The sequence below is a fragment of the Sapajus apella genome, unplaced genomic scaffold, assembly GCF_009761245.1.
Source record: "Sapajus apella isolate SASKATOON/1434 unplaced genomic scaffold, GSC_monkey_1.0 scaffold82, whole genome shotgun sequence".
Lineage (NCBI taxonomy): Eukaryota > Metazoa > Chordata > Mammalia > Primates > Cebidae > Sapajus > Sapajus apella.
Genome location: NW_022437022.1, coordinates 8,732,588 through 8,751,336, shown reverse-complemented (window position 1 = coordinate 8,751,336; position 18,749 = coordinate 8,732,588). Strand labels below are relative to the sequence as shown.

General features: G+C 51.4%; 1 protein-coding gene across 7 annotated transcripts in view; it reads left to right on the top strand.

Annotated features, from left to right (window-relative positions):
• SYNJ2 (synaptojanin 2) overlaps positions 1-18,749 on the top strand; it is a 118,798-nt gene that overhangs the window by 74,347 nt on the left and 25,702 nt on the right. For 5 of the 7 annotated variants that reach the window (XR_004261294.1, XM_032253205.1, XM_032253210.1 and 2 more), the window contains 10 exons: positions 1,367-1,428; positions 5,804-5,900; positions 8,186-8,358; positions 9,741-9,822; positions 10,512-10,661; positions 10,739-10,904; positions 12,643-12,837; positions 14,781-14,862; positions 15,631-15,771; positions 17,724-17,916. Coding sequence is in view for 6 of the 7 variants with exons in the window: in XM_032253205.1 (XP_032109096.1) it covers positions 1,367-1,428; positions 5,804-5,900; positions 8,186-8,358; positions 9,741-9,822; positions 10,512-10,661; positions 10,739-10,904; positions 12,643-12,837; positions 14,781-14,862; positions 15,631-15,771; positions 17,724-17,916 (1,341 nt within the window). In the remaining variant the exon portion in view is untranslated. The remainder of the gene's footprint in view (positions 1-1,366; positions 1,429-5,803; positions 5,901-8,185; positions 8,359-9,740; positions 9,823-10,511; positions 10,662-10,738; positions 10,905-12,642; positions 12,838-14,780; positions 14,863-15,630; positions 15,772-17,723; positions 17,917-18,749) is intronic. The other 2 variants (XM_032253206.1, XM_032253211.1) reach the window with 1 other exon arrangement.

Sequence of the window (18,749 nt, the reverse complement as noted above, 5' to 3'; positions counted from 1 at the left end):
GCCTGGGTAACAAGAGGGAAACTGCGTCTCAAAAAAAAAAAAAAAAAGATTTATCATCAACAGGTAACTTTTGCTGAACAGTTATTTACTATGACAGTTGTAAAATGATGATTTTTAAAATGATTTCCTCCAAATTTATTACTTCGTATTTTACTGTAGAGCTCTCTCTTCTTCCCCATTCACCCACCTACACACCTACCCACCTGCACACTGATTCACCCATCTGTTATCCATTCACCCAGCCATTCATCCATCTATTCATCCACCCATCCACCCACCCATCTACTCACTCATCCACCCATCCACCTATCCATCCACTTGTCCACAGCCAGTCATCCACCCATCCAGCAATTCAGCCAGCCATCCACCCAGCCATCCATCCACTCACTCACCCACTTACCCATCCATTCATCTTTCTTCTACCCATTCGCCCGCCCATCCATTCATCCTCACATCCACCCACTTATCCATCTACTGATGCATCCACTCATCCATCCACCCACCCATCCATCCACCCAGTATCCATTCATCCACGTACCCATCCATCTATCCCCCATCCATCCACCATATGGATGGATCCACCAGTATCCATCCATTCAGCCATCCACCCATTGATCTATCCATCCATTCACCCACCCACCTATCCGTCCACCCATCTACCCATCCACTCAGCTATCCATCCATCCATCCATCCATCTGCCCACCCACCCAGCCATCCACCTACCCATCTACCCATTCATCCATCCAGTTATCATTAGTATAGATTCATGGATTTCTATTTTATTCATCAGGTTTTAATCCATTACTATTCTCATATAGTTTAATGTTCTGATTATCCCAGATTTGGCCAGTGAAAGCCCCTTTAAGCTGGCTCCAGTGACAATATATATTTTAAGTGTTTTTTTAAAGTTGAGTATTAAATAGTTATATTAATAAATAATAAGGTAAATTTGATAATTAGGATGACTCAGATTTTAGGGGGAAATTGATGTCCCTGAAGGCATAAAGGAGGCTGAGAAGCAGTTTCTGTCTCCCTAGTTGGCTTCACTGACCTCTGTGCTATCAGAGAGCTTAGGATCCGATATCTACCTCATAATCTTACACTGGAACTGCTGTCTGTGGAAGAATTACACCAGACATGGTCATGTTACAGTTAGGACTGAGCAGCAGCAAAGCCAGACTTGAGGCTCCTAGACCTGAGTTTGGAGCACTGTTAGCTGAATCCACAGAGCTCACCCTTCCTGAGCGCTGAAAGGGCCACGGAGGTGGCCTAGTGGCTGCCAGGGAGAAGGAGAATGGGAAAAACCACTGCCTCCTCGGTTTGCAGAGCAGGAAGAATCACTATTGTTAATTCTCTTTGCTTTAGGTTGGCTCCCATCATCTGAGACTCCACAGAGGCCTGGAAGCCAATGCCCCTGCTTTTGACAGGTAAGGATTGTCTGGCACCATGCAAGCCTGTCATTGTCATTCTCAGATGTCTTCCTCCCATCAGACACCAGGGATAGGGTGTGACGGGATGGGGAGGACCCTGAACCCTGAATCTAAATCTGCTTTCATTTTGGTCCTTTATGCAAGAAGGGAGATTACAAAATGGGATTTTTACTTGTTCTCAGGTTTCCTGAAGGTAAATTAAGGAATGTTCAGGTAGCACTTTCTAATTATTTTATCTTATCAGCTTCTTGCAATGAGGCTTCATCTCTTTGCCCTGGTTAATAAGGGATAATCTAAATTATAGGATATTTGAAGCTGTTTGGTTTTGGTTTTAAAATAATATAGAATAAATAAGTACAGAAAAGTATAAAGTGAAAAATAAAAATACCCTAAATCCCAGTTACCACTCTCAGAGATTTTACTATTGGTAGTTTTTTACATGTCATTCTAGAAAACAATTTTGGCACTATACATATATGTGTGTGTGTGTGTGTGTGTGTGTGTGTGTGTGTGTGTATACAGAAATTGGATCATAACACATCTCCTATTTTTTAGCTTAAGAAAAGCTGAACTATTTGTAATATGTATTTGAAATAATAGCTTCTTAAAATAGTTGCTTATTTACTCTAAATACTCAATATTTAAGAATTGTCTTAGTGCATGTAATTAAAATTCTCAAAAGTAATGTGTTAAGTGTTTGAATCATTCTACCTGAATGAGACTTTAAATTTGCTTGCATCTTCTTATTAAACATACCACTAGTCACATGAGCCCAGATGTGACCCCCTGATTAGCATGTTACATATAAAGGGCTTTTTCTGTAAAGAGATATACAATCAGGTATAGACAAAGCCACTGCCTTTTCCAGAACATTATTAGTGCGTCCTAAGCATTCTACACATGAAGTTCTTGTAGTTGACATTGATCTATGCTAAATGATCTTAGGAAATAGTAAACATGAAACTGAAAATGAAATTCTACCTGGCTGGACTCGGTGGCCCACACCTGTAATCCCAGCACTTTGGGAGGCCGAGGAGGGTGGATCGCTTGAGGTCAGGAGTACAAGAGCAGCCTGGCTCACATGGCAAAACCCCATCTCTACTAAAAATACAAAACTTAGCCGGGCGTGGTGGCGCATGCTTATAATCGCAGCTACTTGGGAGGCTGAGGTGGAAGGATTGGCTGAACTAAAAAGGCAGAGGTTGCAGTGAGCCAAGATCATTCCACTGCACTCAGCCTGAGCGACAGTGAGACTCCATCTCAAAACAAAACAAAATTCCACCAGAAGCTGACCCAAAACAAAAGGAAAGGTCATGCTGGGTTTGCTTCAGAAATCCTCCTATGTTTAGGAGCTTTCTAAAAAAATACATACATCTAGCTGAAGCATGTTTGCATAGACGGAAGATTTTTCAGCATCCTGGTAATGCAAGGTGTATGAGATGCGCATACCTGAGAGACCGAGACCTCTCTCTTCTCACAAGCATCCCAGAGGCTGCCTAGCCCCTTGGAAAGCATCCCTAAATCCATGGGTACACTTAGATCTCTTCTGCAAATCACAGGACAAGCTGCTGAAAGGGTGAGTCTTTCTCCAGGCAGCTACTGTGTCCAAGAAGTCTCTTCTGTAATGCTTCTTCCCACAACACTGGCTAGAGGCAGGAGCCCACCGGTTCCCTGGCAGGAGCTGCTGCTTTCATGTTAATTGCTGACTATGTTCCTCTCATTTGAGACAACGCGTGGAAATAAGGTGACATGTCTGTCTAGTGGCCGCAGTGGGGCACCGTGAGGGTTCCCCTGAGAGCAGGCTGCCAGGTCCTCAGTGACGTCCCTGGACTGGCATTTTCGCGGTCCTGGGCGCTTCCCAATTCTCTTCTCTGGGACATCACTGCGCTCTCAAGAGTCTTGCAGTTCTTTGATGGATTTGGTCAAGAATAAATCCCTTCTTTCCCCCGCAAAACCTTCGTGCAGACAGTTTTTCTCCCCAGAGGATGCTTGTTTTCCTTGCCCGTGCTGCCTGGGTGCTGAGAGTAGCCGTGGCCGTCTTTCGTCACTTCGCTCTGTGTGCTCCATATCCGAGGAGGGCTATTTGGAGCAGGCCTTTGGCTGCAGCTGCCAGCGCAGGGTCCTGTCATCTCCGTGTGGTGACGAGTCTTGGTGGAAGGGTTAACCTTTCCCGGGATGGTGCCTGAGTCTCCCCTCGCGGAACAAAGAAGCTCTTCTTTCCCCGCTCCGCTCTGCGGGCGGCTGCTGTGCACATCAGCATATGTCGAACACTAGGTCCCTCCCTGAAGATGAGAAGATGCTTCTAAATGGAAATCTGATTCCTCAGTGTCCTGAAAAATTCCCGTTTTCCAAGTAGCTTCCCATGACAGTAACCCTTGAGCAGGGGAAGTGAAAAAAAGGCCTCAGTGCTCAGAGTGACCCAGCAAGAAGCCTGCACTCACCGACCTGGCTGCTGATGCCGGTGCTCCCTTACGCCCTGGGTCAGCAAGGCCCTTCAGCTCACCAATAACGAGCGTGTTTACGATACAGGGAAGGAAAGAAGAACCAGCTCCCACATGCCAAGCACCGTCCTTGTCACTTTCAGTGTCTTTCTAGTCCTCCTAGCCATTCTCTGCTGGAGGGGGAGCAGCCCTGCTCTACAGATGAAGGAGCCAGCTCAGAGGGGAGGAATCACTTCATCAGGGGAGTTTGGGGGTGGGGAGAGCATAGAATAATGATGAGGAATCGTGAGTAATAATGAATACTAGCAGTTTTCTTCTGGCCCTGGGCTTTCGAACCATTTGAGAAGAAGGGGCAGGGATGAGACAGACAGAGATCAGAAATGGGCCTTTTCTGATGGGCCACACTGTGGGACGTGGCTTGGATGTGTGGCCACAGTGGGTCCCCTCACCAGGGGCAGAGCCTGCATGTGTCAGAGCCAGGCCTGGGATGCACCTTCTCTGGGCAGACAGACTCAAAAGAAAGCCTGCAAGGGCTGGGCCACACACAGTCACGCCCCAGGGGGGCCCGGACCTCCACATGGAGGTGGGAGCCCGGATGGGGGTGGGGCAGGGCTCACCCTTAACTTAGGCCAGCGAAGCGGCAGACCAGCCTAACTTCAAACTACCCGCTTCCAAATCCATATTCTTTCTACTACTCTACCCTAAAATTAGTAAGAGAATGTTTTCTCTTACTTGGTTTAAAAAAAAAAAAAGATTTTTTCATGATCAATTGCTCTTTAAAAAATTTCGCTCATAAAAGAAACGTCATTATAGAAATTTGGGAAAGAGAAAGATGTGTACAGAAGAAAAGAACTTAAATCACATAAAATTCCACCACCTTTGACATCATGTGTGTTCTTCGTCTTTTTTCTATATTTCGGCATAAAGATTGCACTGTTCAATGATGATCTGACACTGCTTTTTGCATTGGATTGCTTCCCTCTGTTTTGTTTAAGGCACCACTTTTCAACATGTTTAACGCTGACATTGTAAGGTTACTTTAACATAGCTGGTGATCAAGGATAAATATTGGAAATGCTCCCTAATATTTCAACATACATATTTAGAAAGTCGCTTCTAATACAAGGACTAGTTTCCCAAAGCCTGCAAGTTTTGTTGTGTCTCCTTGTTGTGGTTTAGCATCATGAAATACAGCACTTAGGTGGAGAACGGGATGCTGAGTTGAGAGGTCTCCTGCCAGTTTTTCTAGTTTTGAGAAGGATGGGTACTAAGCAAGAGAAGAGATTCATTTCAGACGTGCACATTGCATGTATAAGACTCTAGGCCAGGCGTGGTGGCTCATGCCTGCACTCCCAACACTTGAGGAAGCTGAGGTGGGAGGATTGCTTGAAGCCAGGAGTTCGAGACCAGCCTGGGCAACATAGCAAGACCCTGTCTCTAGGAAAACTAAATAAGTAAAAATTAGCCAAATGTGGTGGCATGCACCTGTAGTCCCTACTGCTCAAGAGGCTGAGGTGGAAGGATTGCTTGAGCCCAGGAGTTTGAGGCAACAGTGAGCTATGATCGTAGCACTGCACTCTAGCCTGGACAGCAGAGTGAGAGCCTGTCTCAAAAGCAAAACTCTGTTGATGAAAGGTCAGGTTAGGTGTTCTAGATTTAATGGGAGGTGCTTTATAGACGGTCCGGGATATTGTTTGATTCCAAACTCATGTAGAAGTCTACATTAGCTGGTAGTAACGGCAGCTGGGAGGGACAGGTTCTCTCCACCCAGCTCACTTTCTACACTTTGGGTCATGGGGGATAGCTGGCGCTGGACTCTAGCACTGAGAAAGCATGACCTCCTCTGCCCCTTCTTCCCTCGAGAGGCAGAACAGGGCAGTGTCTGCACCTGTGCCTGTGCCCAGCCTCACTCCCGCCCGCTGCCTTTGCAGGCACATGGTGCTTCTGAAGGAGCAGTACGGGCAGCAGGTGGTGGTGAACCTTCTGGGAAGCAGAGGCGGAGAGGAGGTGCTCAACAGAGCCTTTAAGGTAAGGCCGGGCTGCCCTCTTCACGGCTGGGCCGGGCTGGCCAGGGCGATGGATGGCTGCTGTGAAGCCTTGAGCCTAGAGGCGGCTCCTGCAGGGACTGGAGCTGCCAGCCCGGCCCTCCTTTGTTTCCTGAGGCTTCCCCAGCGTTCCAACCACTGAACAGGCAGTGCTTGGTGATTCGGGCCCCTGATACAGTGAGTGTAATTTCTGTGAGCTGATGGTTGGGAGAATTTGCTCAAAGTCAAAACAGAGCATCTCCTGTCCCAGTCGTGTGTCCCCTGGCCTCCCTGTGGGACTTCAAGGGCTTCTGACTTCTCGAGGAGTCCCTCTCAGTCCAGCCCAGGAGCAGGCGGGCCTCCCCTCTGCCCTGGCTGGTCCTGGGTGAGTTCCTGCAGCCCCACGGGCACCTGGCCGGGCAGCAGCTTCCGTGGCTTCCCCCTGCTTGCCGGCCAGCCTTCAAATTTTCCCTTCTTCCTTGGGCTCCCATGGGAGCTGCTGGACTTGCTCCTGCTGGTCTCCGCGGGCTCCCTCAGGCTTCCCTGGGGCTTTTCCTGGCAATCCTGGACAGAGATCCTGGACAAGGTCACAGAGCTGCAGGAGGTGGGGAAGCAAGGGACTCTGCCTGTCTGGCCAGGAGCTGTCCTGGTGCACGGATCCCAGGCCTCCAGCCCCCGCCCCCTTCTCCCCAGGCGCAAGACATTCTATAATGAGTGGCGGGGGTTCCTGGTTCCTTTACCAGCCTCCATGTCCCCTGCCTAATGGAAGAAAACTGGTTGGTTGAAGCTCAAGGATACCCCTTAGAGAGAGAGCACGAAGTGGCCTCAGTGGGGCTGAGGGCGATCTCTGAGCCTTTCCTTCTGCTTAGAAATGCCACATGCTCGTGCTTGGAGCAGGCACTTCCTGGTTTGCCAATTTTATTTGGCCAGACCTGCTTTTCCTGTTTGGTTTGTTGCTATTAGCAACAAGCTCCAGAAGTGTCTCCCTTCCCACCCATCTTGGCAGTGATGCTGGCTGCTAATTTGAAGGAAGAAGGAAAAAAAAAAGCCAAAAAATAAAAATAAGAACAATAAGAACCCCAACTCTTTTTCCTCTAGGCCTTGAGTTGCGGCCCCTCCCATCAGTGGGTGAAGTGAGAGCGGGAGATGGCAGCCGCCTCATGCGGGGAAGGGTGGGCTCCTGGCCAGGCAGGGAGGGGCACTCTAGCCGGAGACCTAGATCACAGCCCTGTCGGGGGTGGTCCTCAGCCACATCAGCTCCCCTCAGACAGGGGCCCGGCAGCCTGCCTGGGCCCGGTGGCCATCAGTCCTGCTGGACGAGGCACTGGCTCCGGAACGCGTGTTACTGAGCCACCAGGCACTGTCAGCCTCCGCCAGCTTCTGGCTCACAGCAAGACTTGCTTGATGATGGCAGTGTTGCATTGATTGACACTCAGGCCTATCACAGGCAGTCACGTTGAGTCAGACCACGTGACCCCAAGTCTTTCTAGTACTTGACGTCACTGGGACCTCTGGCTGGGCGCAGGCTGGACTGGCCTGACCTGAAGCTGTACGGGCATGGGTGCAGGGTGCGGGAGGAGGCCGGGTGGCCTGGGGAGGTGGACGGTTTTTCCTTTTCATGGGACTCTATAGGGAAGAAATCCAGGGACCAGAGGAGCCTCGCATGGAAGGGAGGGCTCTTAAGCGCATGGTGGTGCCATCGGCAGCCCCTTGCCCTGCTTCCCGTCTGTCCCCACCTTCGCCCTGGCTCCCTGACCATCCTGAACTTGCACTGAGGTGGGTCCCACCTGGCCCACCTCAGCTGGAGCCTTGGCTTCTTCAGAGCACAGCCATCAGAGGCTGGTGTGCAGCAGGATGGGGCCAGTTACCAGGGCAACAGGGAGCTGGATTATGAGCTCCGCAGCCTGCTGCAGCACTGCTGTCGCTGAGGGCCTGGGGCACCTGGGCCAGCTGAAGAACAGAGCAGTCCTTCCTCATCTGTGCCCTCTGGAGAGCCCCGCAGGAGTGTGGTCTCCCCAGGGAGCCACACTGGCTCTGGCTGCCTTTGCCCAAGGGGGACCCTCTGCCCTTTGGCAGGCAAGATGCTCTTTGTGGGGTTTGTCCCCCAGGGCCTTTGTCCTGTGCTTCCCTTTCGGAGTCAACTGCCTGGTCCACTGTGAGCTTCCAGCTAAAGCATGTCCTGTGGCGAGTCACTGTGGTTAGCCCCGGGGGTCGAGCTGTGGGAGGAGCTTGCCCTCCTCGTCCCCCCTTCCCTCTGCTCCTCTCACTGCCTGTCCCTCCTCTTTTCAGAAGCTGCTCTGGGCTTCTTGTCATGCAGGCGACACGCCTATGATCAATTTTGACTTCCATCAGTTTGCCAAAGGCAGGAAGCTAGAGAAATTGGAGACCCTCTTGAGGCCACAGTTAAAGCTGCACTGGGAGGACTTCGATGTGTTCACAAAGGGAGAGAACGTCAGTCCACGGTGAGGCTCTCTGGGCGCCGCGCCTTCTGCTGGGTCAGGTGGCAGAGGGGCCGCGCCATCCAGGACATGTGCCCTATGAAGGGCAGCTTCCTTCCCTCCGCACCAGCTACCGTTGCAGTTTTCTGGGTCATCAGCTTGGCGATGTCGGGAATCTCGGCTTCCGGCTTCTCCTCTCCCTTCCCACAGTGGGAGACAGGCTTTCATGTTTCTCGAGGAGATGGTGAGGCATGATTTTCTGGGAAAAGAAATGAACTAATAAAGGGGGCTGCATTAAAACATGGAGCTCCACGCTGTGATGCAGGCTGTGAGAGTGAGGGTCACGGTCACGGTGGGATGGCTGGCATAAACTTAGATGCCCAAGGAGACTTGGGCATGGGGTATGGACTGCCCTGCTCAGAGCAGAGCAGAAAAAGGGAGTTCATTTCCCTTGCTCACATGCAGGGGGTCCTTATCATTTGCAGATTCCATATTGGCTAATTTACCTACTCCCTGAAACTTATAATCCCAAAATCAGTACTCAAAGCACTTTTCCTGGACATTCACAGACATGGGGAGAGCAGTGACAATGTGAGTCACATGTTCATGCTCCCAGCTGAGATCAAACAAGGCAATACTGTCTTCTTGTTTTAGCCTTTATACGTAAACACCTGTCCTTTATGAGATTTAGTACCATGTTTTTCACATTTGTGGGGTCTTTGTTGGGGGGTCCCCCTTTGTTGGGGCATCTCATGGTTCAGAATGGCCCCCAAGCATTGTGCTAAAGAGCTGTCTAGTACTTCTGGACAAAAGAAGGTCGTGATGTGCTTTATTTGTGGAGAAAATGCACATTAAGATAAGCTTTGTCCAGATATGAGTTACAGTGTTATTGGCCACGGTTCAGTGTTAATATATATATTAATATATATATTATACACATATTATATACATAATGTATACATATATTCAATAAGGTGTCTTTTTGTGGAAATGTACATAAAACAAGGTTGTATATTGATCAGTTGAAGAAAATGTGACCAGAGGCTTGCAGGAACCTAACCCTGTATTTCTCCTAGGAGCTGTGGTTCTGTGTTCATGTCCAATTCAGTGTTCATACAACTTTATAGAACATAATTAGTGTAAATAAAAAAGACCAGCCAAACTTATAACGACCCAGCTGTGCAGGCTGCCAAGTATGTGTCCTGGGGTCTGCCTGCCTTTTCAGCAGTGCTGGGGATCCACTGGGATAGACACAGGGGTTTCTGGGGGGCCATTTTGGGGAGGAGGTAAGGGGTTCACTTTTAGAGCGTTTCCTTGGGAGTTGACGTCAGACACGGGCCACTGTGCTATGGCCACTGCTTCTTTGAACACAGCTTATAACTGCTTGCATTTCTTCTTGTCCTAAGTTTTCAGAAAGGCACTTTGCGGATGAACTGTCTTGACTGCCTGTACCGAACCAACACCGTGCAGAGCTTCATTGCGCTTGAGGTGCGTCCCTGCCATGGCCTTTTGGGCCATCTGTACTGGGTCCTCTGCCTTCAGCCGGACAGGCTGGGCTGAGCGCCTTCAGCGGCAAGATGAGGGAGGCATCACCGAGGCAACTTCCTAATGATGGGGAGGGTGGACATCCAGAGAGGGGTTCCCCAGGCAGCCGCCTCCTCTGTCATAGGCACACTTTCACACGCCCTTTTGTGAAATGCATCCCAGACATGGTGGCCCAAAGGCTCCTAGACAACAGCTGTGTGTAATGATTATCATGGATGCACCACTGGCCAAAGGCAGTGTGAGGCTGGCCAGATGAGGCTGGATTTGAAACGAAAGAGAACTAGTGTGTGTGGCCCCACCGTTCTGGCTGACCTCCCCTGGCTGGGGGTTCGGTGGGGGCAAGGTCAGCACCCCCTGCTGTCCACCACTGTTTGCTGTTCAGCCTCTGGCTGGTGAGGGCAGGGGTGGTCAGCTGTTGGGGTGAGAGGAGGGCTTGGATAGACCGTATAGATAAAGTTGGGGTGAGTTGTGGGAAGTCACTCTGCTGTAAGAACTCCTCCTCTTCTGGAGGGGCACAGGGTCCTCCAGGGCACAGCGTAATCCACAGGCTGCTGAATAAGGAACCTCCTGGGGTGGCAGCTGCGGAGCCTCCATAGAAGAAGCCAGTGCCAGCCATCCCTGTTCCTCCCCAGGTCCTGCATCTGCAGCTCAAGACCCTGGGGCTGAGTTCAAAACCCATCGTTGACCGCTTTGTGGAGTCCTTCAAAGCCATGTGGTCTCTGAATGGCCACAGCCTGAGCAAGGTGTTCACGGGCAGCAGGGCCCTGGAAGGGAAGGCCAAGGTAGGGCCCAGCCGAGGGGGCAGGGTGGGGGCCCTGTGGACCCCCGCCTCACGGCCCGTGATCTGGGCTCTCGGCAGGTGGGAAAGCTGAAGGATGGAGCCCGGTCCATGTCTCGAACCATCCAATCCAACTTCTTCGACGGGGTGAAGCAGGAGGCCATCAAGCTGCTGCTGGTCGGGGACGTCTACGGCGAGGAGGCAGCAGACAAAGCCGGGATGCTGCTGGACAGCACGGCGCTCCTGGGTAGGGCCCGCTGTGGGCAGGGGGAGGTGGGGAGGAGGGGTATTCTCCAGCCCCACGTTCCCACTGCCTCCGTGCCATCCAGAGCATGGGTGACAGATGTGCCTGGGGTCTGAGCAGAGGACCTATGCACCTTGAAGCGGTCACTGCCTCTAACGGGAACCTGTGCTTTCCAGCGGGGCCTGGGAGCTCACCCTTGGTTTCGGCTCGGACTGTGTGTGTTTCCATCCCGAGGGGGCGGGAGACACCAGGCAGGCTCTGTGTCTCCTGAACACGTCGGCGCCTTTGAAAGCTAACCCACTCCAGAAACCTTCTCAGCTGCGTGGGCTCTTGGCAGGTGCCATTGGCCTGGGGAGCCTTCCATGAAGTTGGTCTCCAGTTTCTGTTTTGGCCCCGAGGGCCCTGTAGAAACAGAGGATGATGCTGTCAACTCCCGGGGATGAGGGCACCTCTGGTCTTAGTGGCGAGACATCGTGATTCCAGCAATAGCTAGAGGTCCCTTTGGGAGCATTTGAATGGCATCTTCTCACCTGAGCCTGTAAACATATTAGGTCTTGTAGAAAAGGAGGAGAGACCCAGCATTTTTCCCTATAAGAACATGTAAGTGGGCCGGGCGCGGTGGCTCACGCCTGTAATCCCAGCACTTTCAGCGGCCGAGGTGGGTGGATCACCTGAGGTCAGGACTTCGAGACCAGCCTGGCCAACATGGTGAAACCCTGTGTCTACTAAAAATACAAAAATTAGCTGGAAATGGTGGCAGGTGCCTGTAATCCCAGCTACTCTGGAGGCTGAGGCAGGAGAATCGCTTGAACCCGGGAGGCAGAGGTTGCAGTGAGCTGAGATTGTGCCATTGCACTCCAGCCAGGGCAACAAGAGCAAAACTCCATCTCAAAAAAAAAAAAAAAGAACGTGTAAGTCACTTTAGAAATGTTAGGTGTTTTTGAAAACTGAATTGGTCCAGACTTAAAATGGGTTCGCGGCCCTTTTCCACCTTCACCCTTTCGTCACTGGGCGCGCTTATTTGACTTATGGTAGGCAAGGCGATATTTAGTTTCTACTCTGGAATAATGCCAGCTCTCTGTGAAAGGTTAACGAAGCTCCATATTGTACAGCGAGTCTTATTTAATAGCAAGGCAGATATGAGTTCGATTTGGGCTACGTCACAAGTTTAAAAGATGGAATATATTTTGGCTATCCAGAGGATGGAGATGGTTCTGTGTGATGACTTCTTAAAGCCTTAAGTTTGAGGCCAAACAAAACATTTCAGATATGCAGGACGGAAGGCGGAGGATGCAGAGGTGGCTGCTGGGTTGGTAAGACATTTAAAGTGATGGTGTATATGGGTGCATACACACTGAAATATGCTCAGTCATTGAGTCCCCTTGCTTAAATTCCTGTGCCTTGTTCTTCTACGGAGTGGACAGTGAGGACACGGCTCTTCCTCGTCGTGTCTGAGATCCCTGTGATCTGATGTCCCAGGCCTTCTGTCTCCAGTTGGGGGTAGGGGTATAGAGGGTGGGTTTTGGTCTTGTGTTTTCACACCTTTATTGCAGAAATCCCATAAAGAAGCGCTGTGGTTTCCAAGATTTTAAGCATTTTGCCATCTTCCTAAGGAGCACACCCTGGTTTATCTCTAGAGGCTCATGAGCCATCTGGCTGCCTGCCAGGCAGCCTCTTCTGTATCTTTGGAGGATGCCTGAGCTTTGGAACTACAAACAAACGTGCCTTTTTATGCCCCCAGCAGTGACTCCCAGGATCCTGAAAGCTATGACTGAGCGTCAGTCGGAATTCACAAATTTCAAGCGGATCCGGATTGCCATGGGGACCTGGAACGTGAACGGAGGCAAGCAGTTCCGGAGCAACCTGCTCGGGACGGCGGAGCTGACGGACTGGCTGCTCGATGCGCCCCAGCTCTCTGGAGCTGCTGAGTCCCAGGGTGAGGGCAGTGACTCTGGGGGGACAGAATCCCCTTGCGCCTAACCTGACATACCAGGCTTGACCCTTCAGTGGCCATTGTCTTGTGGAGTTGCGTCGTTGGTGTTTTCCCTCCTCAAATGTTTAAATAGCACCGGGGTCTGACTCTCAAGAATGCTGCCTCGAAAATAACTTTTGACTTTTTTCCTTTCCGAAATGTTGAGAAGAGTTAGCAGCTAGGGAATCTCTCTTTTCTGTTTGCATACAGCGATGGTGAAGTCCTAGGCTTTGATCAGTAGCATCTTTCTGTCACCAGGCAGAGGGTGTGGCTTCCCGAGCCATGTAACTGTAAAGATGGGAGCCAGGCCTGCCTTCAGTGTTTTTTGTTTTGTTTTGAGATGAGTGTCACTCTTGTTGCCCAGGCTGGAGTGCAGTGGCGCAATCTCAGCTCACTGCAACTTCCCCCTCCCGGGTTTAAGCGATTCTCCTGCCTCAGCCTCCTTAGTAGCTGGGATTACAGGCACACACCACCAGGCCCAACTAGTTTTGGTATTTTTAGTAGAGACCGGGTTTCGCCATGTTGGCCAGGCTAGTCTCAAACTCCTGACCTCAGGCAATCCACCTGCCTCGGCCTCCCAAACTGTTGGGTGTGTGAGCGACCACACCCGGCCCTGCCTTCAGTGTTGGTATTGACCAAGAATGGCTCATCCCTGCCTCTCATTAAACCAGTTCTATTCATCTGCTTTAAGTAGTCACAAAACAGTTCATGTGCTTTTTAAGAATAAAATAATTCCAAATGTTGACACCTCACCTTTTATCTAATGAGCTACACTGTCGAATGGCCGCAGAACGGAAGATCCAAACAAGTGATTCTTGTTCCATCAGCGTTGACTCAGGGGCTTTTCTTTTTTTTTTTTTTTTTTTTGCTTTCTTGGACTTAGGAAGAGACTTGCAGTTCAGTTTTTAGCCTGCTGGTGAGTGACCTGTGGTCCAGCTGACGTGGTGGGCCATGTGTATGTTTGTGCCCCACAGCTGCCTGGGTGGTGCCCAGAGTCCCATCCCGTCCCTTCCTCTGCACGTGCCATCCGGGCCTTACTTTCTGCCTCCAAGGACAGGTAGCAGAGTCTACCCTTCAGAGCCACTGGGGCTCTCTGTGTCGGGGGTAGCCTGGGTTAGTGCTTGTGGTGCCTCCAGAAGCCATTCAGGATGCCCTCCAGCAGAGTCCTGTGCTTGGCACAGCCGTGACTCAGCAGCCATCCCTCCCGATGCTAACGTGCCTCGTTTTCCCTGCAGGAAGGTGTGCGTGTTTGTAGCAAGCTGGCTGGTATTTTGCAGGGCATCTTTTTAGGGTAGACACTAGCACACTCCCCCGCAGTCCCACTAGAGATGCACCAGGTTCCAGACAAGGAAGGTGCTATGGTGACTGTTGCCAAGCAGATCCACAGAGGGACAGCGATTGTTTTCTTTAAAAAATAATACGAAGAAAGCTTTAAGTCAGGGAAACTAGAGGTTCCAGGTTGCCCATTGTGGCCAGTGGAGAAGGAAGTGGACGGCCTGCCTGGCCTCTTGCTGACAGAGGCCATGTCCTCCTGGCAGGAGCCAGGGGAGGTGGGCATTTCACTTTCTGCAGCAGCTGGAGCCGTGGCTGGGCTTGGTGGCTCAGAGCTGGATGTCAGAGGTCGTGACTGGAGAGATTCAGTCAACAGCTACAGGGTTATATGAAACTCTGACCTCCCCTGCTCAAAGAGAACAGACAGAATGGATGGAGCCCTCGGGCTCACTGCTGTACTGAAGCCAGGCATTACTGAAGCAGGCTCTGCCGGCAGTTCCCAGCAGTAGCAGCCCCCTGAAGCTGGACTTGGGCAGTGAACAGCGTGGCTCGGGAGAGGTGACTCGGGAACCCCATGAACTTGTAACACAGGACGTGGCAGTTTGACCTCTGTCATCTCTTGCCTTGCTCCCCAGATGACAGCAACCCAGCTGACATATTTGCTGTGGGGTTTGAAGAGATGGTGGAGCTGAGTGCAGGGAATATTGTCAATGCCAGGTAAGGGGCAGGGGTGCGGGCCGGGCAGGGCTTCCTGACTCAGATGCCTGGCTGGGAACAGAGCCTCTGAGACGCCCCTGGAGCCAGCCTGCTTCTAAGCCGGCTAAGCTGTAGTCCTGGCTGTGTGGGGATCTCTCACCTGGCGCTGTGTCTGTAACCACGTGTGCACCGCCCTGTTCTTTCCCTGCTGCTTAAGGAAGTAGAAGGAAGGGCTGACGGTTGCTGTGTTTCTCTGTGGTGCTCTGGTCTCGACCACTTGTTGAGGCTGATTTACGCTGCCAGAGGAAGCTGGCATGTGTGGACCTGGGGCACAGGGGCAGGGCAGGGCTGAAACTGGGAGAGTGGCTGACTCATGTTTCCTGGGGAGAGGTGAGAAAGTGGAGTGCCGGGAAGCGGTACTTCCCTCCTTCACACCAGGGCGAAGGAAAGAATCAAATCCACTGGATTTGTATTTGATATGAAGTCAACTGGACATTCCCCCCCCGACCCCCCCGCCGCCCCGTACCCTGCCAAACGGGCCCGGCTTTTATTTCAAGGAACTTTCTGAACAAATAAATAAGACGGACTCTGTGGGGCTGTGATGTATGAGACGCAACCAGAAATACCCAGATCCTCTGGTAGAACAGGGAAAGCACGACACTGATATTGGGGTGCCGGCAGTGTGACATCAGCTCTGCAAACGGAACGGGCCTGGGCTGGAGCATTTGGCAGGTGGGAGATGGCACTTCCAGCCACCTGTAAACAGTCTTCTTTCCTTTCCTCTTCCAGTACTACCAACAGGAAGATGTGGGGGGAGCAGCTTCAGAAAGCCATCTCACGCTCACACAGATACATTCTCTTGACTTCGGCGCAGCTGGTGGGCGTCTGTCTTTATATCTTTGTGCGTCCATACCATGTCCCGTTCATCAGGTAAGAAAATTCGGTGTGTACACATCTGGCAACAAAGGCTTGTTAGCCCCTGTGTTTTCTTCTTTGACTTCCTCCTCCTCCCCTGCCCCCTCTGTAGCAGGAATTGGGACTTGCCACTATTTTAGATAAATGTAGCAAAATCCCCTGGGAAAAGCTGAGCTGAATAGAATATTGTCTAGCAATTAAAAAGCCACCATGGGAAATGTCTGCCTTGGGAAGCTGAACTCTTAGAGTGTTACATGATTGTCATCGTCTGGGCTCAGTTCCGTGCAAGGAAAGGCGTTCCATGCTGGAATCTTACAGACAGGAAACCTCTGACAGGTAACCTCCGAGCTACCCCTGAGTAACTCACTGGGAAATGCCAATTCTTTTGTCTCTTTTTAAAAGAATTCTGAGTCGAATGTGTGGGCCTCTACAACTATGACCTCACTGTCATTTCTCCAAGGTGCATGCTTCGTGGCTGCTGGAAAGGGGTCAGCTTAGGGGCTGCATTCCTTTTGGGGTGTGGGTGTGGGTGTTGAGATGCTGGAGGAACTCACCTTTCCCCACAACCTGCTGATGCCCTTATCTTTCCCTGGGGCCTGCTCATGGCGTTTGAATTTCCTCCAGCCTTTCTGCAGACTGGCAGCAGGCGTCGGGCTGGCGGCAGGCATCGAGCTGACCTCCCCACTGAACCCCCAGGTTCCAGGAAGGGTCCATGCCCATCTAGAGTGCCACAGGTGCACCCCTGCAGCCCCCAGAGGCTACACCTGTGCTGCCTGCCATCCTCTCCTCTGACTTTGGGGAGATGTTGAGGTCCCTGTCCCTCTCCTTGTGATATTTTGGCAGCTTGGCCGTGTCCCAGGTTAGCAGGTCAAGGCTAGTAAGTGTGAAAGACAAGGGTAGGTGAGGGTGAGAGGTAAAGCATTTGAGAAAGGGCTCAGAGCTGAGGAGTGCCAGGTTTCCCAGGCTTGGTGTCCTCGGCTTTCACACGCCTTCGACCCTGAGCCTCTTCACCTGTACCCCTTCCGTCACTCTTCCCCCACCTTGTCTACCAGGGAGCAGATGTAGCAAGACTTAGTCTGCAGCACAGTCATGGAAATGTTAAAAAAACATGCTGTAGCCCATGTTTCTATGGACTCATATGCATTATGAGTTGGCATTTTAATGCCAGCAGGCTCTGGCATTGTATAAAAGTCCATTTGAGACCTCCTGCCCAGCCCAGCATAAACAGCTGCTGGCTTCCTAACTCTTAAAATGCCTTGATTGCTGGGCGCAATGGCTCACGCCTGTAATCTCAGCACTTTGGGAGGCCAAGGTGGGTGGATCACTTAAGGTCAGGAGTTCGAGACCAGCCTGGCCAACATGGTGAAACCCTGACTCTACTAAAAATACAAAAATTAGCCAGGTGTGATGGAGGGCACCTGTAATTTTGGGAGGCTGAAGCAAGAGAATCGCTTGAACATGGGAAGTGGACATTGCAGTGAGCTGAGATCACGCCACTGCACTCCACCTGGGCAACAGAGCATGACTCTGTCTCAAAAAAAAAAAAAAAGTGTTGATTGCCCGGATGATACCTCCCATGCATGGCGTGATGGCTGCACGGGAGTGGGGTGGGTTGGCGGGTGGTAACGTTCATGCCAATCCTGGTGGCAGTGAGAACCTGGGCAGACGCAAGGATTGCCATGTCTTCAGCTTCTTGGGGTGCTCAGGTGAGCACTGAGCGCTTTCGGGTTGGGGCGTGGAGGAGGTGTCCAGGCAGCGGTGGACAGCTGGAGGGAGGCAGCCCCCTGACCCGGAGTCCATGACAGCCATCATGGCCGTAGTGTTGCGAGTAGACAGACTCTGAGCTGATGATTTTGGAGCGCTCAGAGCAGCAGGTCCCGAGCTGCTACTGTGCCCTTCTCTGTGGCAAAGCAGGGTCATGCTTCTCCTTCAGGAGCCGACGGCATGCGCACATCCTTCTGTTCCAGGGACGTGGCCATCGACACGGTGAAGACAGGCATGGGGGGCAAGGCGGGGAACAAGGGCGCTGTTGGTATCCGCTTCCAGTTCCACAGCACCAGCTTCTGCTTCATATGTAGCCACCTGACAGCCGGGCAGTCCCAGGTGAAGGAGCGGAATGAAGACTACAAGGAGATCACCCAGAAACTCTGCTTCCCAATGGTGAGTGGCACCGTGGGGGCGGCCAGCACCTCCCTGCTCCCTGCAGTCCCAGACATGACTGTTGATAGGAGCCAGGTGTTGGGGACACAGCCACAGGGAGGGCCCCTGCCTGGAGGGCTCATCGCTGGGGATTGGGGAGAAGCTGTGTCACTCCATGGAGTTGACCTGGGGCGGGGTTAGCCGTGGGCCTGTGGGGGGGCCGGCCCCGCGGCATCCCTCCCCCTCCTGTTGCTGTACATTTCCTGAGTGTCTGCATGGCCCCTGGATTTTTGTGTGTGCATTTTCTGATTTTCTTTTTTTTTTTTTTCTTTTTTGAAATGGAGTTTTGCTATGTCACCAGGTTGGAGTGCAATGGTGCAATCTCAGCTCACTGCACCCTCCAGCTCCCAGGTTCAAGCGATTCTCCTGCCTCAGCCTCCTGAGTAACTGGGATTACAGGCACCTGCCACCACACCCAGCTAATATATATATATATGTACTGTGTGTGTGTGTGTGTGTGTGTGTGTGTATACATATATATATATATATATATATATTTTTTTTTTTTTTTTTTTTTTTTTTTTTGTAGAGACAGAGTTTCACCATGTTGGCCAGGATGGTCTTGATTTCTTGACCTCGTGATCCGCCCGCCTCGGCCTCCCAAAGTGCTGGGATTACAGGCGTGAGCTTCCATGCCTGGCCACATTTTCTGATTTTCTAATTCAAGTGATGCTTTAGGGAAAGAAAACCAGATCCGTGCTTTGTCCTGACCCAAGTAGTGAAGAACATTTGAATCCACACTAAGACTCCACTTTCCTGAGAGTCGCAGTCTTCACATGTACTTTCTGTGGTGG